Source organism: Cebus imitator, unplaced genomic scaffold (genome assembly GCF_001604975.1).
Source record: "Cebus imitator isolate Cc_AM_T3 unplaced genomic scaffold, Cebus_imitator-1.0 Scaffold142, whole genome shotgun sequence".
Taxonomy (NCBI): Eukaryota; Metazoa; Chordata; class Mammalia; order Primates; family Cebidae; genus Cebus; species Cebus imitator.
Window position 1 is genome coordinate 662,976 of NW_016107457.1, and position 25,692 is coordinate 688,667.

General features: G+C 37.9%; 1 protein-coding gene across 2 annotated transcripts in view; it reads left to right on the plus strand.

The window, feature by feature from the left end:
• The first annotated feature begins 353 nt into the window (after window positions 1–353).
• The window catches only part of UBE2D1 (ubiquitin conjugating enzyme E2 D1), a 36,459-nt gene continuing 11,120 nt past the window's right edge, over window positions 354–25,692 (plus strand). The window contains exon 1 of one of the 2 annotated variants that reach the window (XM_017542254.1): window positions 354–591. In XM_017542254.1, coding sequence (XP_017397743.1) covers window positions 568–591 — 24 coding nt within the window. In that variant the 5' untranslated portion in view covers window positions 354–567. The remainder of the gene's footprint in view (window positions 592–25,692) is intronic. The other variant, XM_017542256.2, reaches the window with a different exon arrangement.

Genomic DNA, 25,692 nt, shown 5'->3' on the forward strand with positions numbered 1-25,692 from the left:
CTTTAAAGGTAAAAATAACAAAACTAGCTGTGGCACCTATTGGATAAGGAATTACTAACTGATGATTTAGAAATGCCTTTAAGTGCGTTAGTAGCTCGTTTGTTATCCCCATTTTCCAGATGCGCAGCCCCAGAGTCACGTGCTCTCAATGAGACTGCAGAGACCGACTCTAGCCCCCGGCAGCTCTCACCTGAAGCTGCCCCGCTGAGGTCAGCGGTGAGCAGGTGACCTGACAGCGCCCGCGGGCCTGCGGCCGAGGACAGGGCTGGAACTACACTTCCCAGTGTGCCAGGCGGGGGCGGGGCGGGGCGCGGCGGGGAGGGCGCAGGCTCCTTCCCAGAAGCAAAAGCGGAAACAAAAGAGTCTCGCCGGCGTCCCCGCCCTCACACTCGCGCTCGGGCGCACACGGAGCAGGGACCGGCGCCCGGAGCGAGCCTGGGAGCGGTGAGCCGGGGACCCACCGCGCGGAGCCAGCCGAGCCGCCAGAGCCCAACCCGCGACGATCCACGCCCCAGAGCCCCGCAGCCGCCCCCCGCCGGCCGGTGTCCCCACCGCCATCCCGGACCCATGGCGCTGAAGCGGATTCAGAAAGTGAGTGCCGAGGCCGGGCCTGGGGCTGCGGGGCTGGCAGCGGCCACCTGCCCCGGCTGACCCGGCCGGTGGTCCCGAGGGACGTGCGGGGAGAACACGGGATGGGAGGGTGGGCCGGGGCGCGGGCAGGGAGCCGGAGGCTCGGGCCGGGCCAGCGGGCACCGGCCAGGTGAGGTGGGAGCTGGGGCAGGTCCCAGGCGGCCGGAGGAGCTTGAAGGCAGGGGGCCCGCTGCGCGCTCGCGCCGGAGCCGCTCCCGGAGCCCCGGGGTAGAGAGCCTCCTCCGCCTCCAGACCGCCCCAAAATCTGTGCTTCACGGTCAGGGCTGGGTTTTGCCCTCCATGGGGCTAGTTTTGACCCCTGTCATGCTGTGTTTTCTCCAGGCTGTTTCTTAAGCCTGTCCTCTTTTATGTTCCTGCTTCTCCGGGCTCCCCGGGAGGGCACGAAAGGTGGGGTGGGCCTGCAGCCTTTCTCCGCGGAGCTGTCGGGGTTGGTTCTTTCTCTCCTCTGCGGTTGGCTCTTGCTCAGTTGCCCAAATGGGCCGGAAAGCCCATTTGCAGCCAAGAAGCCAGGAGAAGGCTCCTGCCCCTTCTATTTTGGTGCCTCTGCTGCTGCCACTTCAGGTCACATAGCTGTAGCGAAAACATAGTTGCTGATACACAACAAGATGACCTCCTGGCTGTGATTCACAGCGAGTCAAGCCTAACAGGTTTTTTTCCCCCTCATGATAAACTGAGATGTAAAGTTCGAGACACAACATAAACTGTCACAAATTAAATTGTTTTGATGCTTTGACACATGGGAATAGAATAAGGAAGAAATGTATATCTTCATCCAACGACTGTTTAGCCATCTCAACCCTGTGTATGGAATTGTCTTCTTTTCATAGTATTTATTGCAACCATTTCAGATGTGAACATCTTTCAGAATTGAGATTGGGGCATTTCTTTCTGTTCGTGTTTATTTCTTGTTGGTCTGTATACTGACCCAGGTTTTAGGTTTTACAGTTATAGTTCACACTGGGAACGTTGAGAATGTGTTTGTTAAATAGGGAGTGTTTTTTCAGCAAGTTAAGCAGCAATGGACAGTGTGTTTTATAGTTGTTTCAGAATACATTGATGCCCACAAAAGATTTTTGTCGACTTTTTTGATCAGGAGTCAATATAGCAATATATATGTTAGAGCAGTGACATTGTATCCTGATTCGCCACTAGTGGCATCTTTAGGTACAGAGGACAGCAATTTTTAGAGCCTGCTAGTTTTTTATTTTCAAATTCTGAATCTGTGGTTCACTTGTTATTTTTTTGTGCCATTTAAAGGTCATCTCATTGTAAAACATACAGTTAACAATCAGCATTTATTAAGTAATACTGTTTTCTTGTTTGAAGGTAGTACAATTACACATTTTTTTCATATAAATATCCTAATTTTGAAGCCTCAGTCAGCATGTTTACCATACGTTGCATACTTATTAATAACAACATAACATTGGTTCACATTTGGATCAGATAATGCACATCTTCCAAGGAAGTTTTCAAAGTCTATTTCCTTCTTTCCTAGTTGTGAGAATTTTTTCACATGACTTTGCACATACAAGAGCTTTCTAAATTTTATTTTCTTTCTTTCTTTTTTTTAAAGAGATGATGGGGGTTAGGGGTCTCACTATGTTGCCCATGCTGGTCTTGAACTCCTGGCCTCCAGAGAGTCTGGAATTACAGGCACAAGTCACCATGCCCAACTAACAATAGCTTTTAAATGCTGTGTAATTTGTCCACAGTAAGTAGATATTCAAAGAAATACGGATATTATTTGTAAATACCATGCTTGGCAGTTCTCATCAATCCCCATGCTGAACTAGTGTATTTGACTTATGGTATATGTCCGTATCTTTTCTTTTTAGTGTTTACGGTTATTAGTTTATAGAGTTGTCCAGTAAAAAAAAATTATCTACATAGAATTGATATCAAATGTTACAAATTGATATTTTGGAGAAGAAATTGGGGGTCATATACCATCACATCTCTATGTGTTCATCTTTGGCTTCCCTTTCTGATACCAGGCAAGTTGATTTAGACAAATCTTTCCATTAATCACATATTCAGACCATTCCCTCAAACCTTAGGGGTGATTATTTTGATTGATTCCCTACTTTTCCTCCTCCTTTACCTACCTCCTTATTAGAAGCCAATTCCAGGTTGGATGTGCTGCCTGCCATATGAACAGTTCCATAGTCTTTTTTGATGCTATCAGTATACAAATTCTTATTTGGATCTTGCATGTTCCAGCAAATGAAGATGTATACTAACTTTTGGCCCTTCTTAAGCTCATTGAAATATTATTATAATTTTCCTCTACCTAAAGTGGCAGGCGTAGAGCCGTGTGGAACCTCAGATAAGTCTGCAGTAGTGTAGTAGAGCGAACCAGCAGGGGAACAACTTCTAGGGCAGTGTCTCAGAATCTTCTGTGGGACGTTTTCAGATGATCATCACTTCTATAAATGGGGAGATGCTTAATCCCTCAGATGGGTTGGGGTGGAAAGAAGACTGAGAACCACTGGTGTTCTGTCTTGTCCTTCTTATTCAAGGAAGGATCCAGAGGCCTGGAGTGGAGGAGTGTTTGTCCAAGGATAATCTCTCTCCCTTTTTTTTTTTTTTTTTTAAAGTCTTGCACTGTCGCCCAGGCTAAAGTGCAGTGGCATGATCTCAGCTTACGGCAACCTCCACCACCCAGGTTCAAATAATTCTCCTGCCTCAGTCTCCCAAGTAGCTGGGACTACAGGCACATGCTGCCACACCCAGCTGATTTTTTGCATTTTAGTGGAGACAGGGTTTCACAGTGTTGCCCAGGCTGGTCTTGAACTCCTGATCTCAGGTGATCTGCCTACCTTGGCCTCCCAAATTATTGGGATTACAGGCATGAGCCACCCCATCTGGCCAATAATCTCTTAATTGGCTTGGCATATTTGAGAATGTTAAAAAGTTTATGATTTCACATTTCTTCACTGTGAAAAGAATAAAGATGATTGGATTAAAATATGTAAAGATAGAGCATGGAGATACCAATCCTTAAAATATATTTTCATATTAGAGTATAGTAAATGATTTAATGCTCTGATTTAGACATCCTGTGCCAGTTTTGCATTCCAGCTCATAAATTTACACACCCATGCCCTATTTTTAGATACAATAAAAGATGTTGTCGCAGTCACCTAAATCATTAAAATAAAAAAGTTTGAATGGAGCCTAAGGAAAGATACCTAAAACATGTCTGAAAAAAGAGGACAGTTTTTCAGCTAGTTATCTATTTTCTAGAATTAATTTTCTAACTGTTTCTTCTATCAATACTATTTTCATTCCTGATATACTTTTTCCAGGGGGAGGGGATTATTTTTTAAATTACAGATGTTAATATCCCAATATTGAATGTTTTGAAAACCAAAGGGGGAAAAAAAGGAAATCCTAAAACAGTCATTACCATCATCATGGATTTTATTTGATAAAGATTTTGAGGTAATGAACATCATACTTGCATAATGTGTTGTGGTGCAATAGGTTTGTTTCCATTTTTGTCTATCTTTTGAAAAGTGAGGCAATAGAGTTTTATTTTACAGATATAGCAACCCAGAGAACTGTTCCTTAGTGTGTAGTTCTGGCCCCCAAATGGAACATTAGTAGTTGTTTTTGTTTTTTAATAATCAATGTAATCTAAAACATATATATAGACATAGATTAAAATAAAATTTTATAAATGTTTTGAGCTGCTCAATTTTTTTGATTTGCAGAATTTTATGTTAAACTGTTTATGGCAGCCTAAAAAACCCTAGGTTACTTAACCCAGCCCTCGATGGTAGATGGAATATTAAATAGAAAAAGAAAGTCTGGGCTTTTTTTTTTTGAGACAGGGTCTCACTCTGTCACTTAGGCTAGAGTACAGTGGCACAATCTCGGTTCACTATAACCTCCACCTCCCAGGCTCAAGTGATCCTCCCACCACGCCTCCAGAGTAGCTGAGACTACAGGCCCGCACTACCATGCGCAGCATTTTTGTGTTTTTAGTAGAGACAGGGTTTCACCATGTTGGCCAGGCTGATCTTAAACTGCTGAACTCCACTTACCTCAGCCTCCTGAAGTGCTGGGCTTATAGGCATGAGCCACCATGCCCAGCCAAAGGTCTGGTTTTTATTCCTGGCTATGTGGCTTACTAGCTTCATACAATGAGGCTAGTACATATTTTCCATACATATCAAGATATGTATGGATATTCATACATATGAGGCTGCTGACCTCAAAAACCAGGATGTATATAATGGTTACTTTGTGCTTTCTAAGTAGTTGACATATATTAATTGACTTAATTCTTAGTATACCCAACAGGTAGAAACAGTGTTATTTCATTTTACAAATGATGACATTAAGGCAGGGAGATACTAAGTGGTTTACTCATGATTACTTTATCTAGTAAGCGACAATGCCACAATTCCAAAATAAGCAGTTGGCTTCAATTCCATATATATATTTTAGTCTACAATCTTTTATTTAATACCTTCTCATGCCCAATTAACACAAAAATAGTTGCAGTTACATGTAGCTACTGAAAACCACCAAACTGCCTCTCTGAAGGGAGAGTCGAGGATCCTTCTCTTCCACCTCTGTCCTTAGGAGAGAATGATATTTTTTGAATATTGAAGAGAGAGCATTCACTGAGATTGCTGAACTCATCAGATATTCTGTAAAGCTTTCTGTCTAATGTAGCCACTAGCCATATGGAAACAAATTGGGTATGAAAATTTAGTTTTCAACCTTGAGCTTTATGAAATCTAAATATAGATCAAGTATTACTGGTGAAAATGTAGTATCCAAATTGAGATGTGCTGAAGTGTAAAATAAATACTTGAATCTGAAGACCTAGTATAAAAATCTAAATAATTGTAACTATAGATATTTATAAACAGATATTTTTATATTGATTAAATTTCGAAATGAGGACATTTTGGATAAGCCATCTAGCCAGGTAAGACTCATTTTTTTTTCTTTATAAAATGAGGGAGTAAATCTTATCAGAGTAGATGGTGAAACCCCCTTGTAGGACCTAATTGCTTTATTATGTCTTTACCTTTAGGTTCCAGAAAGTGGATGTGGGCAGGGCATTTTCTTCCTTGCTCAGGCAGAGCAAGTTTTGTGGCTTTTAAAGAGGGTAACATTGTTTCTTAAATCACTTTCTGTAATTTAATATCAGTAATCTATTTATAGAAGAGAACAGCTACATTCCCTGAGAAAGTTTTATATGACTTTACTTTTTATTTTGCTTTTAAGTTTGACTGCAATATTATTGTTAAACCTGTGACCCTCTACTTAAAATGTCCAGTCCTTTAGTGGAGAGGCTGTTATTTCCTTGTCTTAATTTTTTTATACACTAGCGATTGTGCCTCCTAGGCTAACATATAAAATCTGTCAATAAACTGACTGAACAATGCTGTCCACTAGAAATACAATGTGAACCACACATTTAATTTTAAATTTTCTAGTAGTCACATTTTTTTGCAAAAGGAAATAGAAGAAAGCAAAATTAAATTTATCTTCTGTAATTCCATATTGTTAACCACTTCAGAATATAGCTTCTCTTATCCATATGGACTCATGTCTATTGTATTTAAACTGGAAGGCATAGAGTCAAATGAGTTTACAGGATATAAGTAAACTGGAATGTTCTATGCAAATGTAAAGTGGTGTTATAATTAAGACCTCAGCATATTTAATCATTTTCACTGACACATTGCCCAAATGTGTTGATTGTGCTTTGTAAATCCCTGCTCCAAAGTAATACATGCTGAGATTGTTTAACATTGTAAATCAGTAGTATAACTTTGATCATCTTTGTCTTAATCACTTTGAATTTCTCTCCTCCAAAAGGATTTAGAAACATTGGTTGTAGTAAATGCTCTGTCAAAAGTATCATTGCATTGTGAAGTTTTTATTTGAGATAACTGTTTTTGAATTGTTAGAGTCATTTAGTTCCTGTAGTGGTTTTCAGTAGCAAACTTATATACATAACGAGATTAAATCCAAGACTCCAGTTCTTTCTAGAAAGAAGGATATAACTTACAGAAAAAGAAGCACAGTATTTGTGCTTTTTGGGATAAATCGTTTTCCTTGAGATGGGAGAGATAGTGTTCTTTATCTAATAAGCCACCATATAAATGTTTCTTTTAAATTTTTGTAATTAAGCTTATTCTTTCTTTTGCCCCGATACCATATTTTTCTTTCCTTATCACAATCAAGGTGTAAAAAAATGAGGTAACCTATGATAGTTAAAAAGTTCTGAGATTTCTTCTCTGTGGAAATAAATAGCCTAGAACTAAATAAGACTGTTTATGCCTATTTTAAGAAGCCAGGCACATATGAAAACCAAACCTAGCAGGATGTGGGATTGCCTCCAGGAAAGCAGAATAGCGTCCTTACTCACTTTCGTTGCCTGAAATACGCATAGAAAACATATGGGCCCTTTATTTTCTTTTAATGAGTGCTACTAATAGATACGATAAACCTAATATTTAGCCATAAACGTGAGTTAATGGTTGTCTACTAATGGCTCCCTCCTTTCTAATAGTGAATAAACTGATATCATATCGAATTAACAACAGGAATGAGAGTCTTGTCCTCCCTACTCTCCTGTGAAATGCTGGAATAAATTATACTAGAATATATAATATGACCCATATTTGCAGAGTTTGGGGATTGGAGGGGTGGGTCCTCAGGCTACCTTAGCACATGTGTCTAAAGGCAGGGCAGGTTTTATTTCTGGCCCATCTTGGTCTTGATGGCCTCTGAGAAGCTAAGGTTTTTCTGCGTTTAATTTGGTTCTAAGATGAATCTGTGAAAGTTCAGTTTCACACATTAGACAATAATAACAGGCTACTGTGTTCCAGGAGTTGTCCTTAGTATGGGGAGGAAGCCACTATCTAGAAACATACAGTCTGGTGCTGTCCATTCCACCATCATGCTCTGCATTGTCCTGTCTTGCCTTTTTCCAGATGTTTTTCCCACTGTCTTCTATTCATATTGTCCCATTTGTATGGCCCATCTCCTTTAGTGACACCACGGTGCTTATTTAGATTCTTGGTCTTTTTTTTTCAGACTTAAGAAACCTCTCCAGTGGGGGTGAGCTGAGGAGTTGATTCTTTCACCTTAAGCTTCCACAAATAATAATCTGATTGTTCTCATTCCAGGTGACCACCTTCCTTATGTGAACAGAGTTTGGGAGTAGTATGGTTGGATTGCTCTAGAAAAAACCAGGTGGACCTAAGGAATGGTCTGGGCTCGTTGTTCTTATCTTCTTTCTTTATTTTTATTATTTTTTTTTTTTTGAGATGGAATCTCGCTCTGTCACCCAGGCTGGAGTGCAGTAGCATGATCTTGGCTCACTGCAACCTCTTCCTCCTGAGTTCAAGCGATTCTTCTGCTTCAGCCTCTCGAATAGCTGGGACTACAGGTGCATGCCACCATGCCCAGCTAGTTTTTGTATTTTTAGTAGAGACGGAGTTTCATAGTTTTGGCCAGGCTGGTCTCAAACTCCTGACCTCGTGATCCTCCTGTCTCAGCCTCCTAAAGTGCTGGGATTCCTCCTAAAGTGCTTAGGAGGCCTGTCTCAGCCTCCTAAAGTGCATGAGCCACTGTGCCTGGCCTCTTCCCTTCTCTTAAACCAGAGAATTTCTGGCTTATGGTTTTGCTTCCCCCAAATTTTGTTATATTTTATTTTCATTTAACTTTAAAGATATTTTCTAATTTTCCTTTTTATCTCTTCTTTGACCCTTGGATTATTTAGAAGTATATTATTTATTTGCCTTATGTTTGGGGATTTTACAGATAGCTTTCTGTTATTGATTTCTAATTCCATTATGGTCAGAGAAAAAATTCCATTAATATTTGACTGCTTTTAAATTGTGAGGACTTTTTTTTTGAGATGGCGTTTTGCTGCTGTTGCCCAGGCTGGAGTGCAGTGGCATGATCTCGGTTCACTAAAACCCCTGCCTCCTAGGTTCAAGCGATTTTCCTGCCTCAGTCTCCCAAGTAGCTGAGATTACAGGTGCCTGCCACCACGCCTCGCTAATTTTTTGTATTTTTAGTAGAGACAGGGTTTCACCATGTTGATCATGAACTCCTGACCTCAGGTGATCCGCCCACTTCGGCCTCCCAACTGGGGACTTGTTTTATGACCCAGGCTTTCAGGTGTTCAACAGCACTTTTGAATGAACGATGTTTAATAGTTTCTAGACTTCATTTTGGTATTTTCTGGTGGTATTTCTGTTGATTGTAGGTTATTTCTAAGAAATGGATACCAAACTAAGGTGTACACCTTCCCAGTATCTTTTTTATCTTTTATGAGTTTCCAAACAGTTTAATGAATAATAAACATCCACTTTTGAAAATGGAATAGAAAATATTAGTGCTTCATATGTAGTAAGGGTGTTGTTCATGAAACTTTTGTTTTAGTTATGTATGTGTATATCTGTGTATATGTGTACTAGGTTGTAATGTAAAATGTCTTTCTTATTATAAATTGCTGTAAGGAAAGCTAGAAAATTACTGTTCCATAACATAAGATCCTTAAGTAAAATTAATGTTGTCAAAAATACATGCTATACAAACACATATATACATGCGAGCATACATATATTATATAGGGAGAACAAATGAATACATATATACACACACAGAGACACACAAATATATTGATACACATAATGTAAACTGTTCTAGCCTTGGAAACATTTCCATTTGATACAGACTGTCTGTATTCATTGTTTTCTATTACAAGTAGCAACATTTTAGTGACTGATGTACAGCCATAATATTAAAGAAGAATACTGGGTGATACTAACAGAGAGTAGTGAATTTCTTATGAAACACTTAAGTGTCCACTCTATGCCAGTTATTAGGTGTAGAGTTGTAAGAAGCAATATTTAATAACAAATATTTGGTAGGTATTGGTAGGCATGTTCATGTTTTACATGTTTCAACAAATAGGCATCTAGGTTTTCTCTTTTTTATTCCCCAAAGCACCATCTTTTCTTTGGTTACTGTAAAGTAAATAGTAAGTTTTGATAAAGGAGCACTCAAAATGCTCCATGTAGCATATTTTGTGTCAAAATTCTATTATTTTTTTAGGTTGTATATAATTTCCTATCATGTTTTTCTTGCCTCTCAGTGTCTTTGAACACAACTCTCCTGAAAGCTTGTGAAGTAGTATTTATTTCTAACCTCTTATATGGTATAAGCTCCTGAGAAAAGATAAGAATTCATTCTCATTCCGAAATAGAAACACTTTTACACTGTTGGTGGGAATGTAAAATAGTTTAACCATTGTGGAAGACAGTGTGGTGATTCCTTAAAGACCTGGAACCAGAAATACCATTTGACCCAGCAATCCCATTACTGGGTATATACCCAAAGGATTATAAATCAATCTATTATAAAGACACATGCACATGTATGTTCATTGTGGCACTGTTTACAATAGCAAAGAGTTGGAATCAACCCAAATGCCCATCAAAGATAGACTAAATAAAGAAAATGTGGCACATATACACCATGGAATACTATGCAGCCATAAAAAAGGATGAGTTCATGGCCTTTGCAGGGACATAGATAAATCTGGAAACCATCATTCTCAGCAAACTGACACAAGAACAGAAAATCAAACACTGCATGTTCTCACTCATAAGTAGGTATTGAACAATAAGAATACATAGACTCAGGGAGGGGAACATCAACACACTGCGGTCTGTTGGGGGATGTAGGGCTAGGGGAGGGATAGCAGGAGGTGGGGAGATTGGGGAGGGATAACATTAGGAGAAATACTTAATGTAGGTGACAAGGGATGGAGGCAGCAAACTACCATGGCATGTGTATACCTGTGTAACAATCCTGCAAGATCTGCACGTGTACCCCAGAACTTAAAGTAAAATTTAAAAAGAAAAAAAAAATTCCTTCTCATTCCTTCACTCATCACACTTTTGTTTCTCTGGAGCATAGTTAAAAATATGCAAATGGCCTTAATACAGTACTGGAGCATTGTTTGCTTCAGTATTGGTTGAAAATAATGTGCGGTAACTGGTACAGTGTTGAGGTGAGTATTGAATTGGGGTGGGAAGAGTGCTGGAGTAGAAGTTGGATGGTCTGAACCTTTGTCCTAGTTTCACTTTGTGACCTTGGCCAAGAGACTCATAGTCTTTATATTCCTCACCTGGAAATTTAGTGGATTGAACTTGATACTTTCTATCATCCCTTCTGAATCATAATTTTAGGCAAACCTAAATAATGTTATTTGCTGTTTGTTGTTTTTTGCAGCAAACAGCAATAATGATCACAAAAACAAACATTGAGCTTTGGCACTGTGCTCTGCAGCTATATGAGACTTGACTTAAAATTCCATTTACTTTGAAATACCAGATTTGACATAAATGTTGACATCTCTTAATGTATAACATAAGGTCAATAAATCTTACTCTCTAACTAAAGAGCAGTTATTTATGATGCAAATAAAATATATTTCTGTTATTGTACTGGTAACATAATGTGCTTCTCTAATTCCATTTAGCTTCTCTCTATTTCACAGGTGGCTTTTGTATTTAAAAGATTGTTTTATCTACATATTTAGACAGTTGCCTTATAGGTAATAGTTTTTTGGGGTTTTTTGTTCGTTTGTTTGTTTTTTGAGACAAAGTCTGGCTCTGTCACCCAGGCTGGACTACAGTGGTATGATGTTGGCTCACTGCAACCTCCGTCTCCTGGGTTCAGGCATTTCTCATGCCTCACCCTCCCAAGTAGCTGGGACTACAGGTGTGCACCACCACGCCCAGCTAATTTTTGTATTTTTATTTTTATTTATTTTGTTTTCTTTTTTGAGACGTAGTTTCGCTCTTGTTACCCAGGCTGGAGTACACTGGCACGATCTCGGCTCACTGAAACCTCCGCCTCCTGGGTTCAAGCAATTCTCCTGCCTTAGCCTCCCTAGTAGCTGGAACTACAGGTGTGTGCCACCATGCCCAGCTAATTTTTGTATCTTTAGTAGAGACAGGGTTTCACCATGTTGACCAGGATGGTCTTGATCTCTTGACCTCGTGATCCACCCGCCTCGGCCTCCCAAAGTGCTGGGATTGTAGGCGTGAGCCACTGTGCCCAGCTTAATTTTTGTATATTTAATAGAGGCAGGGTTTTGCCATGTTGGCCAGGCTGGTCTCGAACTCCTGGCCTCAAGTGATCCACACACCTTAGCCTTCTGAAGTACTGGGATTACAGGCGAGAGCCGTGGTACCCGGCCTATCTAATAGATTTTCAGTGCTAGTCATGGTGGCTCACGCCTACAATCCCAGCACATTGGGAGGCCTAGGCAGAAGAAAAGATTGAGCCTAGGAGTTTGAGACCAGCCTGGGCACCATAGTGAGATCCCATTTATTTAAAAAAAAATTAAAAATAGCTCAGCATGGTAGCACATGCCTGTAGTCTCTGCTACTTGGGAGGCTGAGGTGGGAGGATCACTTGAGCTCAGGAATTCAAGGTTACAGTGAGCTGTGATTGCACCTCTGTACTTCAGCTTGGGCAACAGCAAGACCCTGTCTCAAAAGATTCAAGCTAATGCATTTATTGAATACCTTCTGGTATAAGGCATACTAAATGCAGTAAGGAGCTGCTAGTTATATAGAAAAACAAGGTATCACCATTATCTAAGAAATTTAAAATTAATAAGTGTAAGAAAAGTCCTGTGACAACTGGATGGATTTAAGAAAGTACCAAACAGAAAATAAAATTATTTAAACAGAAAGGGAGTCAAAGATGGGAGAGACCAAATTTATTTGGGAAAATCAGGAAAGACTGTGGAGAAGATAGAATTTGATACAGGTTGGGAAGACTGGATAGCATTTTGAAAGACTTAGGGGAGCCAGGCTTGTAGAGGAAACTACAGAAATGAAGACACCAGAATGTGCTTGGCTTATCTGGAAAAGCAGATAATGCTGCTTTTGAGAATCGTTTAGAAACAGTAGACTATAAAGTTTCATATTGTGGATGACCTTGAAGGCTTATGCTGAGAAATATGTACTTAATGCAGAAGATTGGGAACCCATTGAAGGTTTTTGAGTAACAGGAACTAATACTTTTTTTTTAGACTGGGAGTCTCACTCTGTCACTCAGGCTGGAGTGCAGTGGTGTGATCTCTGGTCACTGCAACCTCTGCCTCCCAGGTTCAAGTGATTCTCCTGCCTCAGTCTCCCCAGTATCTGGGACTACAGGCATGCGCCACCATGCCCGGCTAATTTTTGTAATTTTTAGTAGAAACTGAGTTTTACCATGTTGGCCAGGCTGGTCTTGAACACCTGGCCTCAAGTGATCCACCCGCCTCGGCCTCTCAAAGTGCTGGGATTACAGGTGTGAGCCATCACGCCTGGCTGGAACTAACACTCTTAATCATAATGCATCCTTGCCCTCATCAAATTCAAGATTGTTTACTGTTTGTCATTATAATTTTGATTGATGTCATGAAAAGGGACACACAGAGTATTCTAGGAATATAGAGTTCAAGGAAAACCTCCTGAAGGCAATGATGTTTAAGATGAGACATGAAAGTAAAAGTAGATAAAATGAATGACTGACTGAGGGAGACAGTGTGTTTTGGGGAGGGGAGGTGATTAAGTATCTTCTGCCTAAAAGGAAGCCATGTTTGAAACTAACGGCAAGATAGCATGTGGAGGAATTAAAAGTTATGGCTGGTGCAGAGAGCACTGGGGAAAAGTGATTGCAGATACGAGGCTAGAGAAGTCAGATCTTGGAAGGTGGTAAGTCATTTTAAGGATTTATAAGTCTTACTTGAAGGTGATGGAAAACATTGAAGAGATTTGAAATTGCAATTCAAGAAGATGCTTTTGACAGCAGTGTGTAGGTAGAGAAATAGGAGGCCAATATGTAAGTTAAGATATTGCACTTGATAAGTGAGATCCAAAGAGAGTGTAAGCTACGGTGTTAGCAGAGGACATTGAAAAGAGGGGTGTGTGACAATAATTTACAGGGTGTTTGCACCACCTGGCCCTTTTGAGTTGGTGTGATCCACCTATGCCTACACTTACTTGGCCTTTCGAGTCAAGTATCACAGGCTCCTTGGTCTAGGCAGTCTCTTCAGATTCCCCCTTCTGTTATCCAGTCTGGTTCCAGATACTAGTATTGTCTGCTTGGCTGAAACCTTTTGCTTCTTTTCCTAAGCTACTTCTCCTCTGACTTATATCAGAGTCTTCTGCACATTGGACCTCATCTTTACTATTTGATCAGCCTTCTGGGACCCTTTCAGAGGGAGGGATGTAGACAGAAGGAGAATCTGAACAATCTGGTACTGATCAAATTCTTGAGGAGTGGAATGTGAAGAGAAGAAGGAATGAGATGGTAACTCCAAGATTTAGAGTTTGAATTACTAGAAGGAATAGATGCATTTTTAGTGTAAGACTTCATAAAACAGATTCAAATACAACTTTTACTCATCTACTTTGGATTTGTCTAAAATAGATTTTTATTTATGTAATTTCTCTGATGGAAATATTGTATGTAGAGAGTGTGATCAAGAGTCAGAGTCCGCCATCTGAACAGGAAACCATGTTTGAAAGTAGAGGCAAGATAGCATTTTGGGAAATTGAGTCATATGGCTGTTGCACAGAAAACTGGGGCATTGAGTAAATAATGTCTGTAATTCTGATCTCAAGCATTTATTCTAAATTACACTCTTTATAGTTCACATTCAATGTATATGACTGATGCAGCAAAGTCAGGCATCATTTCTTTCTTCATCTTCCTTTTTTGTGGCATTTGGCTGCATTATTATTTTTTTTAATAAACAGCTTTTGCCAGAAAAAAACTTGATCCAAGGAGACAGCAAAGCAGCCAGGACCAGTTTGTTGAAGTGAGTTTGGTTCCTATAACTTAATTAATTGGATGTTGTCAGCATATTGAAGTCTTCTGGGAAGAATCTAAATGGTTTAGATGTACTTTAATTCACAGGCTTAAAGAGGCTCTGTATTTGGAGACATTTCTGATGATCGTTTGACATTTTTCTATTGAAATAGCTCTAGTCAACTGGATAAGGAGATCAGGGCTTGAACTGTAAGCCCATGAAATGTTTATTTACAGACAAACCAAATATAGCTCATATATCCTTTTAGAGGCAACATGAAAAATGCAATCCAGTAAGAATCACTGTCTTGTTTTAGAAACTTTGAGGTAAAGATGGTTGTGTCATGTTAATTAATTACCAGTGAGCCAGGAGTTTTGAAATAATGCTTTCATAGGCTTTGGATTCAGTAATTTAAATTTTGGGCTGTAAATCAGCCCATTGCATGGACTGTTTTATGTCCTTTACACATACCCAGTGGGGTAGGTATTATGTCCATTATGGAGATTTAGATCTTGTGACTGTTGAAGCCAGAAAACAACAAAGCATTTTCAGTCTGGTCAGCATAATTTTTTTAGGGAATATTAACTGCATTGTGTCATATTAGGTTTTATGGTAAATAAGGCAGTTCTCACTTGTTAGCTTTCATTCCTCTCTTTTCAGATTGGCCTGTTACCCTTCTGGGAGCCAGGAGATTAATGCAGGCCCCTTCTCTTACATTCCCTTCTTTGTTTCCTTTTGTTTGTTTACTTTGTTTGAATTAGGCTGCCTCATCTACTTTTAGATTTTAAGTCCCCTAGAGGCAGGGATTGTGTCTAGGTTGGTTTTATGGAGAACACTTAGCATATTGTGGGGGTGTTATAAACATGCCATCTGTGGCAATTTAAAATTCAGTTTCAGACCTTTCAGTACTTTGTGTCTAGTTGTTTATAGAAATCTGAACTAGAATAGAGGTGCTTAGCCATGTAAGGCTATATAAATCCATTAAATACACATTTCTGTGGCTTTATTATAAGTGCTTTTGTAGTTCTAGACATGATATTAAGACATTATCATTTAATCTACTGATTATTAATATATTTTTATTTTAAAATTTAGATACTCCTTGCTAGTTTTTTTGTGTTTGAATATTAATCACATTAGAATAGAAAGTTGCTTCATTGGCACAGACTGCTTTTTTCTGGAACATACTTTCACTAGTTGATATTTATTGCTTGATTTGTTTAGATATAGGGTTGATTTGTTTTAAGCTTATTGTTATCTCAAAGGGGAAGAAGGAAATAGAATCAACAATGTATTTCAATTTTAGATTAAAAGTCACTGGAAGTGAAACTGAAACACAAAATATATATATACTCACACAGTGTGTTTCTTTAATGAGTTCTTTTCATATGTGGATTTATAACTAGTCTCATTATTTGATAGCCATCTTTTCCATTATGTGAATTCTATATATCCTTGCCCGTCTTTTTTATGTTATCATTATGCTATTCATTATGGCAAAATACATTTTACAAGTTATAATGTAAACTTTTTGTTTCAGTTATGCAGACATAAAGTATACAGCTTGACCAATTTTTACAAAGTGAACAAACCTGTGAAACCAGAACCCAGCTCAAGAAATAGTATTACAAGGACCCTAGAAACCCTTTCTTCTCTCTTCTTAGCCTTACCTCTGTCCTCAAGGTAAATCACTATTCTAACCTCCATCAGCGTACATTACTGTAGCCTGTTTTTGAACCTTATTTAAGTGAATCATACAGTATGTATCATTTTGTCTCTGGCTGCTTTTGCTCACAATATTTGTAAGATTCATCTATATTGTTGCCTGGAGCTGTAGTTCATTCATTCTTCTTGCATGAATATACTTCAAGTTATTCATTCTACTGTTGGTGGACATTGGGTTGCTTCTGGTTTGTTCTGGTTTGGGCCTATTACAAATAATGGCACTGTGGCATGCATATATTCACTTTTCTGTTAGGTATATACCTACCAGTAGAAATGCTAGGTCAGAGTATTTCTATGTTTACCATTAGTGGTTACTATCAGTTTTCCTCTTCCACCAGGAGTTCCAGAGTTTCAGTTGCTTCACATCTTTGCCAACACTTGTACTCCTTCTATTTCATTTAAATCATTTCGTTGGATATGTAGTGGCATAGCATTTTGGGTTAAATTTGCATGTCCTTGGTGACTAATGAAGCTGAGCCTCTTCTGTTATATATATGTATTGGCCATTTGGGTAGCTTCTTTTGTAAAGTGCCTGTTTAAGCTGCTTTTTAAAAAATTGATCTGTAGGAATATCTTTTACATATTCTGGATGAGCCTTTTGTCAGATATATGTAAGATTGCAAATATTTTCTCTCACTTGGTGGCTTGTCTCTTCACACTTTTGATGTGTCTTCTGATGAACAGATGTTCTTAATTTTAATCAAGTCCAAATTATTCATTTTTTTTTAAGTACTCTGTGTCCTGTTTAAGAAATCTCTGCCTTTATGGGTTTTTTAAAAGCTTTATTATTTTACCTTTCACACTTAAACCTTCAAGTCTATTTAGAATTGATTTTTGTATAGTCATGTATTGTGTAATGACAGGGATAATTTCTGAGAAATGCATCATTAGGCAATTTTGTCATTGTGCAAACATCGTTGAGTGTACTTACACAAACCTAGATGGTACAGCCTACTATACACCAAGGCTATATAGCGTAGTCTATTGCTCCTAGGCTAGAAACCTATGTAGCATGTTACTGTGCTGATACTGTAGGCAGTTGTAACACAGTGGGAAATATTTGTGCATCTAAATATAGCTAAGCATTAAAAAGATACAGTAAAAATATAGTATAAAAGAGAAAAAATGGTACACCTGTATAGGACACTTACCATGAATGGAGTTTGCAGGACTGGAAGTTGTTCTGGGTGAGTCAGTGAGTGAGGGTGAGCGAATGTGAAGGCCTTGGGCATTACTGTATACTGCCATAGACTTTATAAACACTGTACATACACTTAGGATATACAAATTTATATGAAAATGTTATTCTTTCTTCATTAATAAATTAAACTTAGCTTACAGTAACTCTTTTAGTTTATAAACTTTAATTTTTTAAACTTTTGGACTTTTTTGTAATAGCACTTGGCTTGAAACACAAAATACATTATATAGTTATATAAAAATATTTCCTTTTATTTCCTTGTTCTATAAACTTCTATTTTAATTTTTTTCACTTTTTTCTTTTTTTACTTTTTAAGTTTTTTTTGTTAAAAACTAAGGCAAAGATACACATTAGCTTAGGTTTACACAGGGTCAGGATACTCAGTATCATTGTCTTCCACCTCTACACCTCTACATCTTGTCCCACTGGAGGGTCTTCAGGGACAGCATGGAGCTGTCATCTCCTCTGATAATAGTTCCTGCTTCTGGAATGTCTACTGAAGAACCTGCCTGAAGTTTTACAGTTCTTTTTTTTATTTTATAGGTAGAAAGAGTACGCACTGACATAATGATTAAAAGTATAATGTAGTAAATACATGAACCAGTAACATAGTTGTTTGTTATCATTATCATTTATTATGCACTGTACACAGTTATATGTGCTATACTTTTATAGGACTAGTAGCACAATAGATATGTTTACACCAGCAACTAAAGCATGTGAGTAAGACACTGCCGTGTGAAGTTAGGATGGCTACAAGGTCATTAGGTGATAGGAATTTTTCAGCACCATTATAATTTTATGTGGCCACTACATATGCAGTCAGTTTATTGATACGTTGTGTGGCACATACCTGTATATTATTTGAGGTAGGGGGATCAAGGTTACTTGTTTTTTCCTCATATGGATACTTAATTGACCCAGCACAAGCCATTGAAAAAAAAACTTTCCCTCTACTAGCATGTCATTGTTTTCAATTTTTAATTTTTGAGTTCCGGGTTGGACTTTTTTTTTTTTTTTTTTTCATTTTGAAGACATTGTCACAGTAGCTAAGGGTAAAATAAGTACTCTTGGTCCCATTCAGATGCCAAACATCATCACTTTAGCTTTCACATCAAAAATACTGTTTGTTTGCCTGAGACAGTGATGACATGATAAGTTAGGTTTAAAGGATGTGTTCATTTCCTATGTGCAACTTTCTATATTAAGGCTTTGCAGAACTCCCAGGGAGCAACACTAACTTTGTGGTCTATGTGAATGGTGTCCCTTGTTGTCGGTGGCACACGGTCTGTGTGGCAAGATGGCATCAGCCCTGAGTCCTACTTGTAATAACTGGCAAATAAAAAAAAGTCATGGATGTAGTGATATGTGCCTGGAATCCCAACTTCTTGGGGAGAGTAGGGCAGGAGGATTGCTTGAGTGCTGGAGTTTGAGTCTAGCCTGGGCAGCATAAGGAAGCCCCATCTCTTACCAAAAAAAAAAAAAAAAATTACTAACGTTTTCTATGCCCCCAGCAATCTACCATTTAACAAATAAGGTGTTTTTTAAAAAATATATTTAAATACAGTACTAAAGTGTGCCCCAAGTTTAAAGAGTTGGATAGGAAGTAAACTCTGATGCAATCCTTGTGACTTTTCAGAATTTACCAGATCTTATAACCTTACTTTTTAATGTTTCATATATCAGTTTCTATTTTTGATTTAGAAGGTAGTTTACATCAGTTATTTTATACTAGTTCCTTACTAAATCATCCTTCTGTCCTAGGAGAAACTTTCTTTCCAGGGTTCCCTACAGTATTCTAAACTTTACTGAACACATTCAGAAGGGAACCCTTGAGGCCTATAAGTAAGTATTCTTACATGTATTTCCTTGGAGGTACAACTGCTGTAGCTACTTTTAAGCTTCTAAGAACCTAGAGGACCTCTTTACTATACCTTTTAAACTACATCTTATAAAAATATTTTTTCCACAAATGAGTAACTTCTCCTTTAATTTCATGCCCCAGTTTAATCATAAACAATGTGCCTGACCAGTGATTTATGAGAATTTTTATTAACATCATAATCTGATACTGTTGCATTAAATCTTTAATGTCTTGGAAGGGTATAGTTGGGATGAAAGTGTAAAATCTGAATAGTGCCTGTTAGAAAGGATATAGAAGTACTTAACAAATTTCTATATTTGGCCCATCTGGTTAAGTTAACTCTGGAATAAACAAACAAAATATCTGTCCAAACCATAGACTGCAGCCCTGTCTGTGGGCAGCTCTGTCACTAAGGATTGCCAGTGGTTAGAAGACAACTTACTTTGAGATGAGGTCAGCTCAGCACAAACCCCTGACTCCCCTTGGAAAGCAACCCAAAGCTGTGTCCTGAAAGTAGGTCAATACCATCCTAAATAAACAGTAAGGATGGAATATTTAGAGCTTTGAGATCTTCTAAACCAAAGAAATGGAAACAAAGCTTTAATAGGAATTTTGGTGGCTTTGGATACTTTGCTAGAATATATAATACATTCTATAAATTGAAAATAGTTGTGACAGTGGCATAATATCTTAGTATTCTTTTGATATTCATTTTTATATTTCACCATGTTATTTGAAAGCTCACCATAGTGTTTTCAAGTGACCTGCACTATTCTAACACCTGTTATACTTTTTACCATATACAATTTGCATATCTATATAAAAGAATAACTTATTTTAATTCTATTCTCTAATCATTTGCCTTTGTAAAATATTGAAATTTGAGATATTTATGTTCTGTTGATGACTTTTTTGATTACATTTTATTGCTGATTCAAATAATACCAAACATCTTATGTGAAAGGCATTGTGCTAAGTATTATGGAGGGATCCATAAATAAAGTGCATAAAATTCTTACTTTGAAAAGCATTCCACGCCCAGGCTATAATGCTGTGGCTCACACCTGTAATCCCAGCACTTTGGGAGGCCGAGATGGGTAGATCAGTTGAGGTCAGGAGTTCAAGACCAGCCTGACTAACATGGAGAAACTTCATCTCTACTAAAAATACAAAATTAGCTAGGCGTGGTGGCGCATGCATGTAATCCCAGCTACTCGGGAGGCTGGGGCAGGAGAACCGCTTGAACCCAGGAGATGGAGGTTGTAGTGAACCGAGATTGTGCCATTGCACTCCAGCCTGGGCAACAAGAGCAAAACTCTATTTCAAAAAAAAAAAAAAAAAAAAAATCCAGTAAAAGAGGAACAGATTGGGGAAAGTTAGCATTTATTAAGCATCTATTATACATGTCAGGTATTAAGCTAGGTGCTTTACCTATGTATTTTCATACATAGGTATGAAATTTTAATTCTCAAAACAGTTCTTTTTTTTTGAGACGGAGTTTCGCTCTTGTTACCCAGGCTGGAGTGCAATGGCGCAATCTCGGCTCACTGCAACCTCCGCCTCCTGGGTTCAGGCAATTCCCCTGCTTCAGCCTCCTGAGTAGTTGGGATTACAGGCACGTGCCACCATGCCCAGCTGATTTTTTGTAGTTTTAGTAGAGACGGGGTTTCACCATGTTGACCAGGATGGTCTCGATCTCTTGACCTCGTGATCCACCCGCCTCGGCCTCCCAAAGTGCCGGGATTACAGGCTTGAGCCACCGTGCCCGGCCTTCAAAACAGTTCTTAAAGGTGAGCAGAGATGTCCATATATTACATATGACACGCTTAAGACTCAAAGAGGTTAAGTAAATTGCTCAAGGTCACACAGCTAATAGTTGGACTTTGAAAAGATAGCATTAAGGAAAACAGGTAAAATTTGAGCATGGGAAGATGGAAGGAAGGTTATTTTAGAAGAAGGAAAATTATAAGGGCCAGAAAACTGTGTCTAGGAAACATCCAAGCAGTTAGGTTATACCTGCAGTTCTCAAACTTTTTGGTCTCAGGACCCCTTTAATGTTCTTTTTTTTTTTTTTTTTTTTTTTTTTTTTTTTTTTCTGTTGCCGCTGAACGAATTAACCTTTAATGTTCTTAAGCACTGCAGAATCCAAAGAATTTTTTGTTTCTGTGGGTTATATGTATTATTATTATTTACCATATGAAAGTTTAAAACATTTTAAATATTTGACCGGGTATGGTGGCTCATGCCTGTTATCCCAGCAGTTTGGGAGGCCAAGGCAGGTGGATCACCTGAGGTCAGGAGTTTGAGACCAGCCTGGCCAACATATAGGGAAATCCCGTCTCTATTAAAAAATACAAAAATTAGCTGGGCATGGTGGCACGTGCCTGTAGTCCCAGCTACTTGAAAAGCTGAGGAAGGAGAATCACTTGATCCCAGGAGACGGAGGTTGCAGTGAGCAAAGATTGCACTACTGTACTCCAGCCTGGGAGATAGAGCAAGACTCTTGTCTCTCAAATAAATAAATAAATAAATAAACATTTTAAATATTTAGCAAATAATTTAAGAATAACAGTAAACTCACTGCATTAACATAAATAATATTTTTATGAAAAATAACTACATTTTCCAAACAAAAAAGTAGAGTGCTATTGTTTTATGTTTTCAAATCTTGTAGTCAAGCTTACAGATGACAGCTGGATTTTCACATATGCTTATGCATTAATTTGTTAAAATACCACATGTCATTAAGCCTCTGGAAAATGCTACTGTATACTCATGAGATATTGAGAATGAAAAGACAGATAACATCTGAGTTTTATTATGAAATTAATTTTGAACTCATAGACTTCCTGAAAGTGTTTTCAGAAAACCCAAGGGGGTTCTGTGGAGAATCACTGGGCTAGTTTGTGAAAGGGAACCCAACTGAGAGTGTAGGTTTGGGACTAAATAATGAAAAGATGTTCATTGGGGGAATTTGGTCTTTACTAAGCAATGGGGAGCCGCTGAAGTAAAGCAGAAGAGCAAAATAAAAAGAGCTGTGCTATTAGAAGATTTTTTTATTGCGAGTAATGCCTAGAGTAGTGGAAGGCAGTTATAATTGAACTGTAATTGATGTTTGAGATAACTGGTAAGCAATGTAATGTGTTTTGAGGTAGAATATATTGTACTGTACATCTGTCTAAATACGAAGGACAAGACAAAAGAAAGTCAAAACAGTGCTGAGATTTTGAGCCTCATGAGTGGTTGGCTTATGTCCCATTAACAGGCATGGGGAGTACAAGAAAAGAAGTAAGCTTGGGAAAGAAAGTAGGGAATTAAGTTTTAGATTGTGTATAAAAAGTTTTACTTCTAAAATTTTGAAATAATTTTGTCTTACAAAAAAGTTCTGAAAATAATAAAGTTCATGTATATCCTTAACCCAACTTCCCCTAATACACTTATATAACCACTGTGCAGTTATCAAAACAAGGAAAGCAACTTTGGTATAATGCTATTAACTACATACATAATTCAAATTTCACTGTTTTTTTTTTTTTTTTTTCCACGAATGCCTTTTTCCTGTTATAGGATCCCACTGGGGATCCCACATTGGATTTAATTGTTGCATCTTCCTAGTAACTATTCTCCAATCTGTGACAGTTCCTCAGTTTTTCTTTCATTGTCTTATAAAATATTTTTAATGAAAAAAGAAGATGCTTAAAATATATGTAGAGAAGAAAGCCCAGTGCCATTTTATCTCTTTTTTTATATCTATGTATTTATGTATTACCTCCATTCTCTCAGAGTGGGATATTTTATCTTTTAAAATGCATAAAAACCTGAATAAAAATCTTTGTTTTTCTTTAAAAAGTTACAAAAGTATCATAAAAATTTAAATGATATAGAAAACATAAAGTAGCAGCAACCCAGTAGTATCATCCAGAGATAACTACCATTAACAGTTTGTTGTGCATCCTTTTATTTTTGCATGTAGAGTTTATATATATGAAATTATAATTGGCATAGTGTCCTGTAACTTATGATTTTCATTTAAACACTATATTATGTTCACTTAACATTTTTCAATGTCAACATATATAGATCTGTTTCACTCTTTTAAATGGCTACTCAGTATTTCATAATACGGCTGTATTATTTTATGAAGCCATTCTTTTACTGATGGACCTTAGGTTATTTCAGTTTTCATATTTACACAAGATGCTGCAGTAAATATCCTTATATATGTATCTTTAGCTACCTGGGCATTAATTTCTATGAGGTGAAATTACTGGGTCAGAAACCATATGCATTTTCTACTTTTGCACTTATAACTAAATGTCTTCCAAAAGACTGTATCAACTTACTCTCCCTCCTACAGTGAGTTACATGCTTATTTCCCAACAAAGCTGCGGATGGATATATTGTAATTGACAATGGTTTGATTCAGGTAACAGTCTTGTGGGTGCTTAACTGTACATTTTTCTCTCTATTTTTTTCCTACAAATCACTGCTTGCTTTTGTAACACACACACGTAGATAAAATACTTAATGAAAAAATTGAATGCTTTTAAATCCTTTGTCTTTGAGTTCTTTTAATCCAACATGCTATTAAGACAAAAGCATGGCCATAAAGAGTTCTTGGCAGGAGGCTTGAGGGGCTTATGAAATCATTATTGGGAGGCTATTTATAGGGTGCATCTTAGGGTTCTAGGTAGTGGTGGAATAGGAAGAAGTATTCAAGAAGTGGGAGTCTGGGATCATACATTGTTCTCAGGAGGGACTTATATGAGAGTGAAGAATGTGGAGTTACGCCCTGTCTCTTGTGAGGCTCCTATGGTCTTGAACAAGTTGCCTAATTCAGTGTTAATTCTTACATAGTGAGTAGGGGAAAAGGGCAAGGGAAGAGAGTACTGATCCTAACATATCCTTTTGGTATAATACAAAAATAATTAAATTATCTTTAATACCCCATATGTAGCAGTGGTGCTAAAAGTAGATACTTAAGAATGGCAGTTATAGCAGAGAAAGCATAAATCAGCTCGTAAGGCAATTCCAGAAAAACTTAGAGTAATCTAAATCAAAATGAAGAATTCAACAAATAAAAGCGGTCCTTGATTTTGTCTGTCATCTAAAAGCACACTGGCTGCTGCATAGACTAAGCGAAGAGTGGAGGTTTCGTTTGTTTAGTTGTAGTTTCTGTTTGTCTTACATTTTCACCTCATTAACACATCTCAGAATGTTCCGAAATATCTTCCTTTTTCTTTTTTCAAACGTAAGGTCTGTATTTTTGTGGGCCAGTGTGGGAATGTATTTTTTGTTGTCTATAGGTCATTCTGTCTGCACATATGCATCTTAGTTTCATATTTCCGAAAAAATAACAGGATGTATTTCCAGACACATGGATTGACAAAGGGATAGAACATTAGGAATCTAGACTCTCCTAAAAGGTCCAGGTTATGTAACTCTCTCCGCAAAGCATTACTGTAATTATTTGTAACAAATAATGATCCATGTGAATATTAAGGATGTTTGATGTACTATCAGCTGCCTCTTTCCTATGTAGATGAGCTATAATAAAGTAACAGCTTAAGAACTCCGCTTTTTCAGGTGTGTGTTAGATTTTCTCTCTCTTCCTTAGCCCTAACTTCTAACAGAGGAGGTAGAATCAGGACATCAATAATAATAATAATAATAACAAGAACAGGATAACCTTTGTTTTTATAGGTAATATAGTATTTTAAAGGGTTTTGAAGAACAACCTGGCATGTGAAATTTGAATATGGTTCAAGGCTGTTCCAACTAAAGTAAGGTTTTGACTTTTCTTGTTAACAAACAAAATCAATATGCAGTTGTGCATATATATGATTCATTCACATATACATTACCTCTGTAAAATATATACATGCAAGTCATTAACAGTTTTTTTAAATCTACAGACTGTCATTTTCTGATTAACTAGTTTTCTAGTTAAAATGAGGGCAAAGAAATCCCATTTACACTAATGTTTAGAAAATTCAACATGATGAATAATTACAGAAGCAATCTTGCCCAAATTAGAAAACTGTTATAAGGCACAGCCTTCTAAAATGGGGCTGTGACTTGGGAACTATTCCTCCCTGTCTTTTAAACTATTTTAGTAATTGTATTCTGCTCCTAGAGAATTGGAAGGCTGTCAGTTCCCTTTATTTGAATGCTTACTATGTGCCAGAGACTGTGCTGTACACTTGACATGTATCATTTCACTTGGTTGTCATAGAAACTATGGATGGAGGTAGTGCCACTTGAAAACTGAGCTTTGGAGCCGGGCGCGGTGGCTCAAGCCTGTAATCCCAGCACTTTGGGAGGCCGAGGCGGGTGGATCACGAGGTCAAGAGATCGAGACCATCCTGGCCAACATGGTGAAAC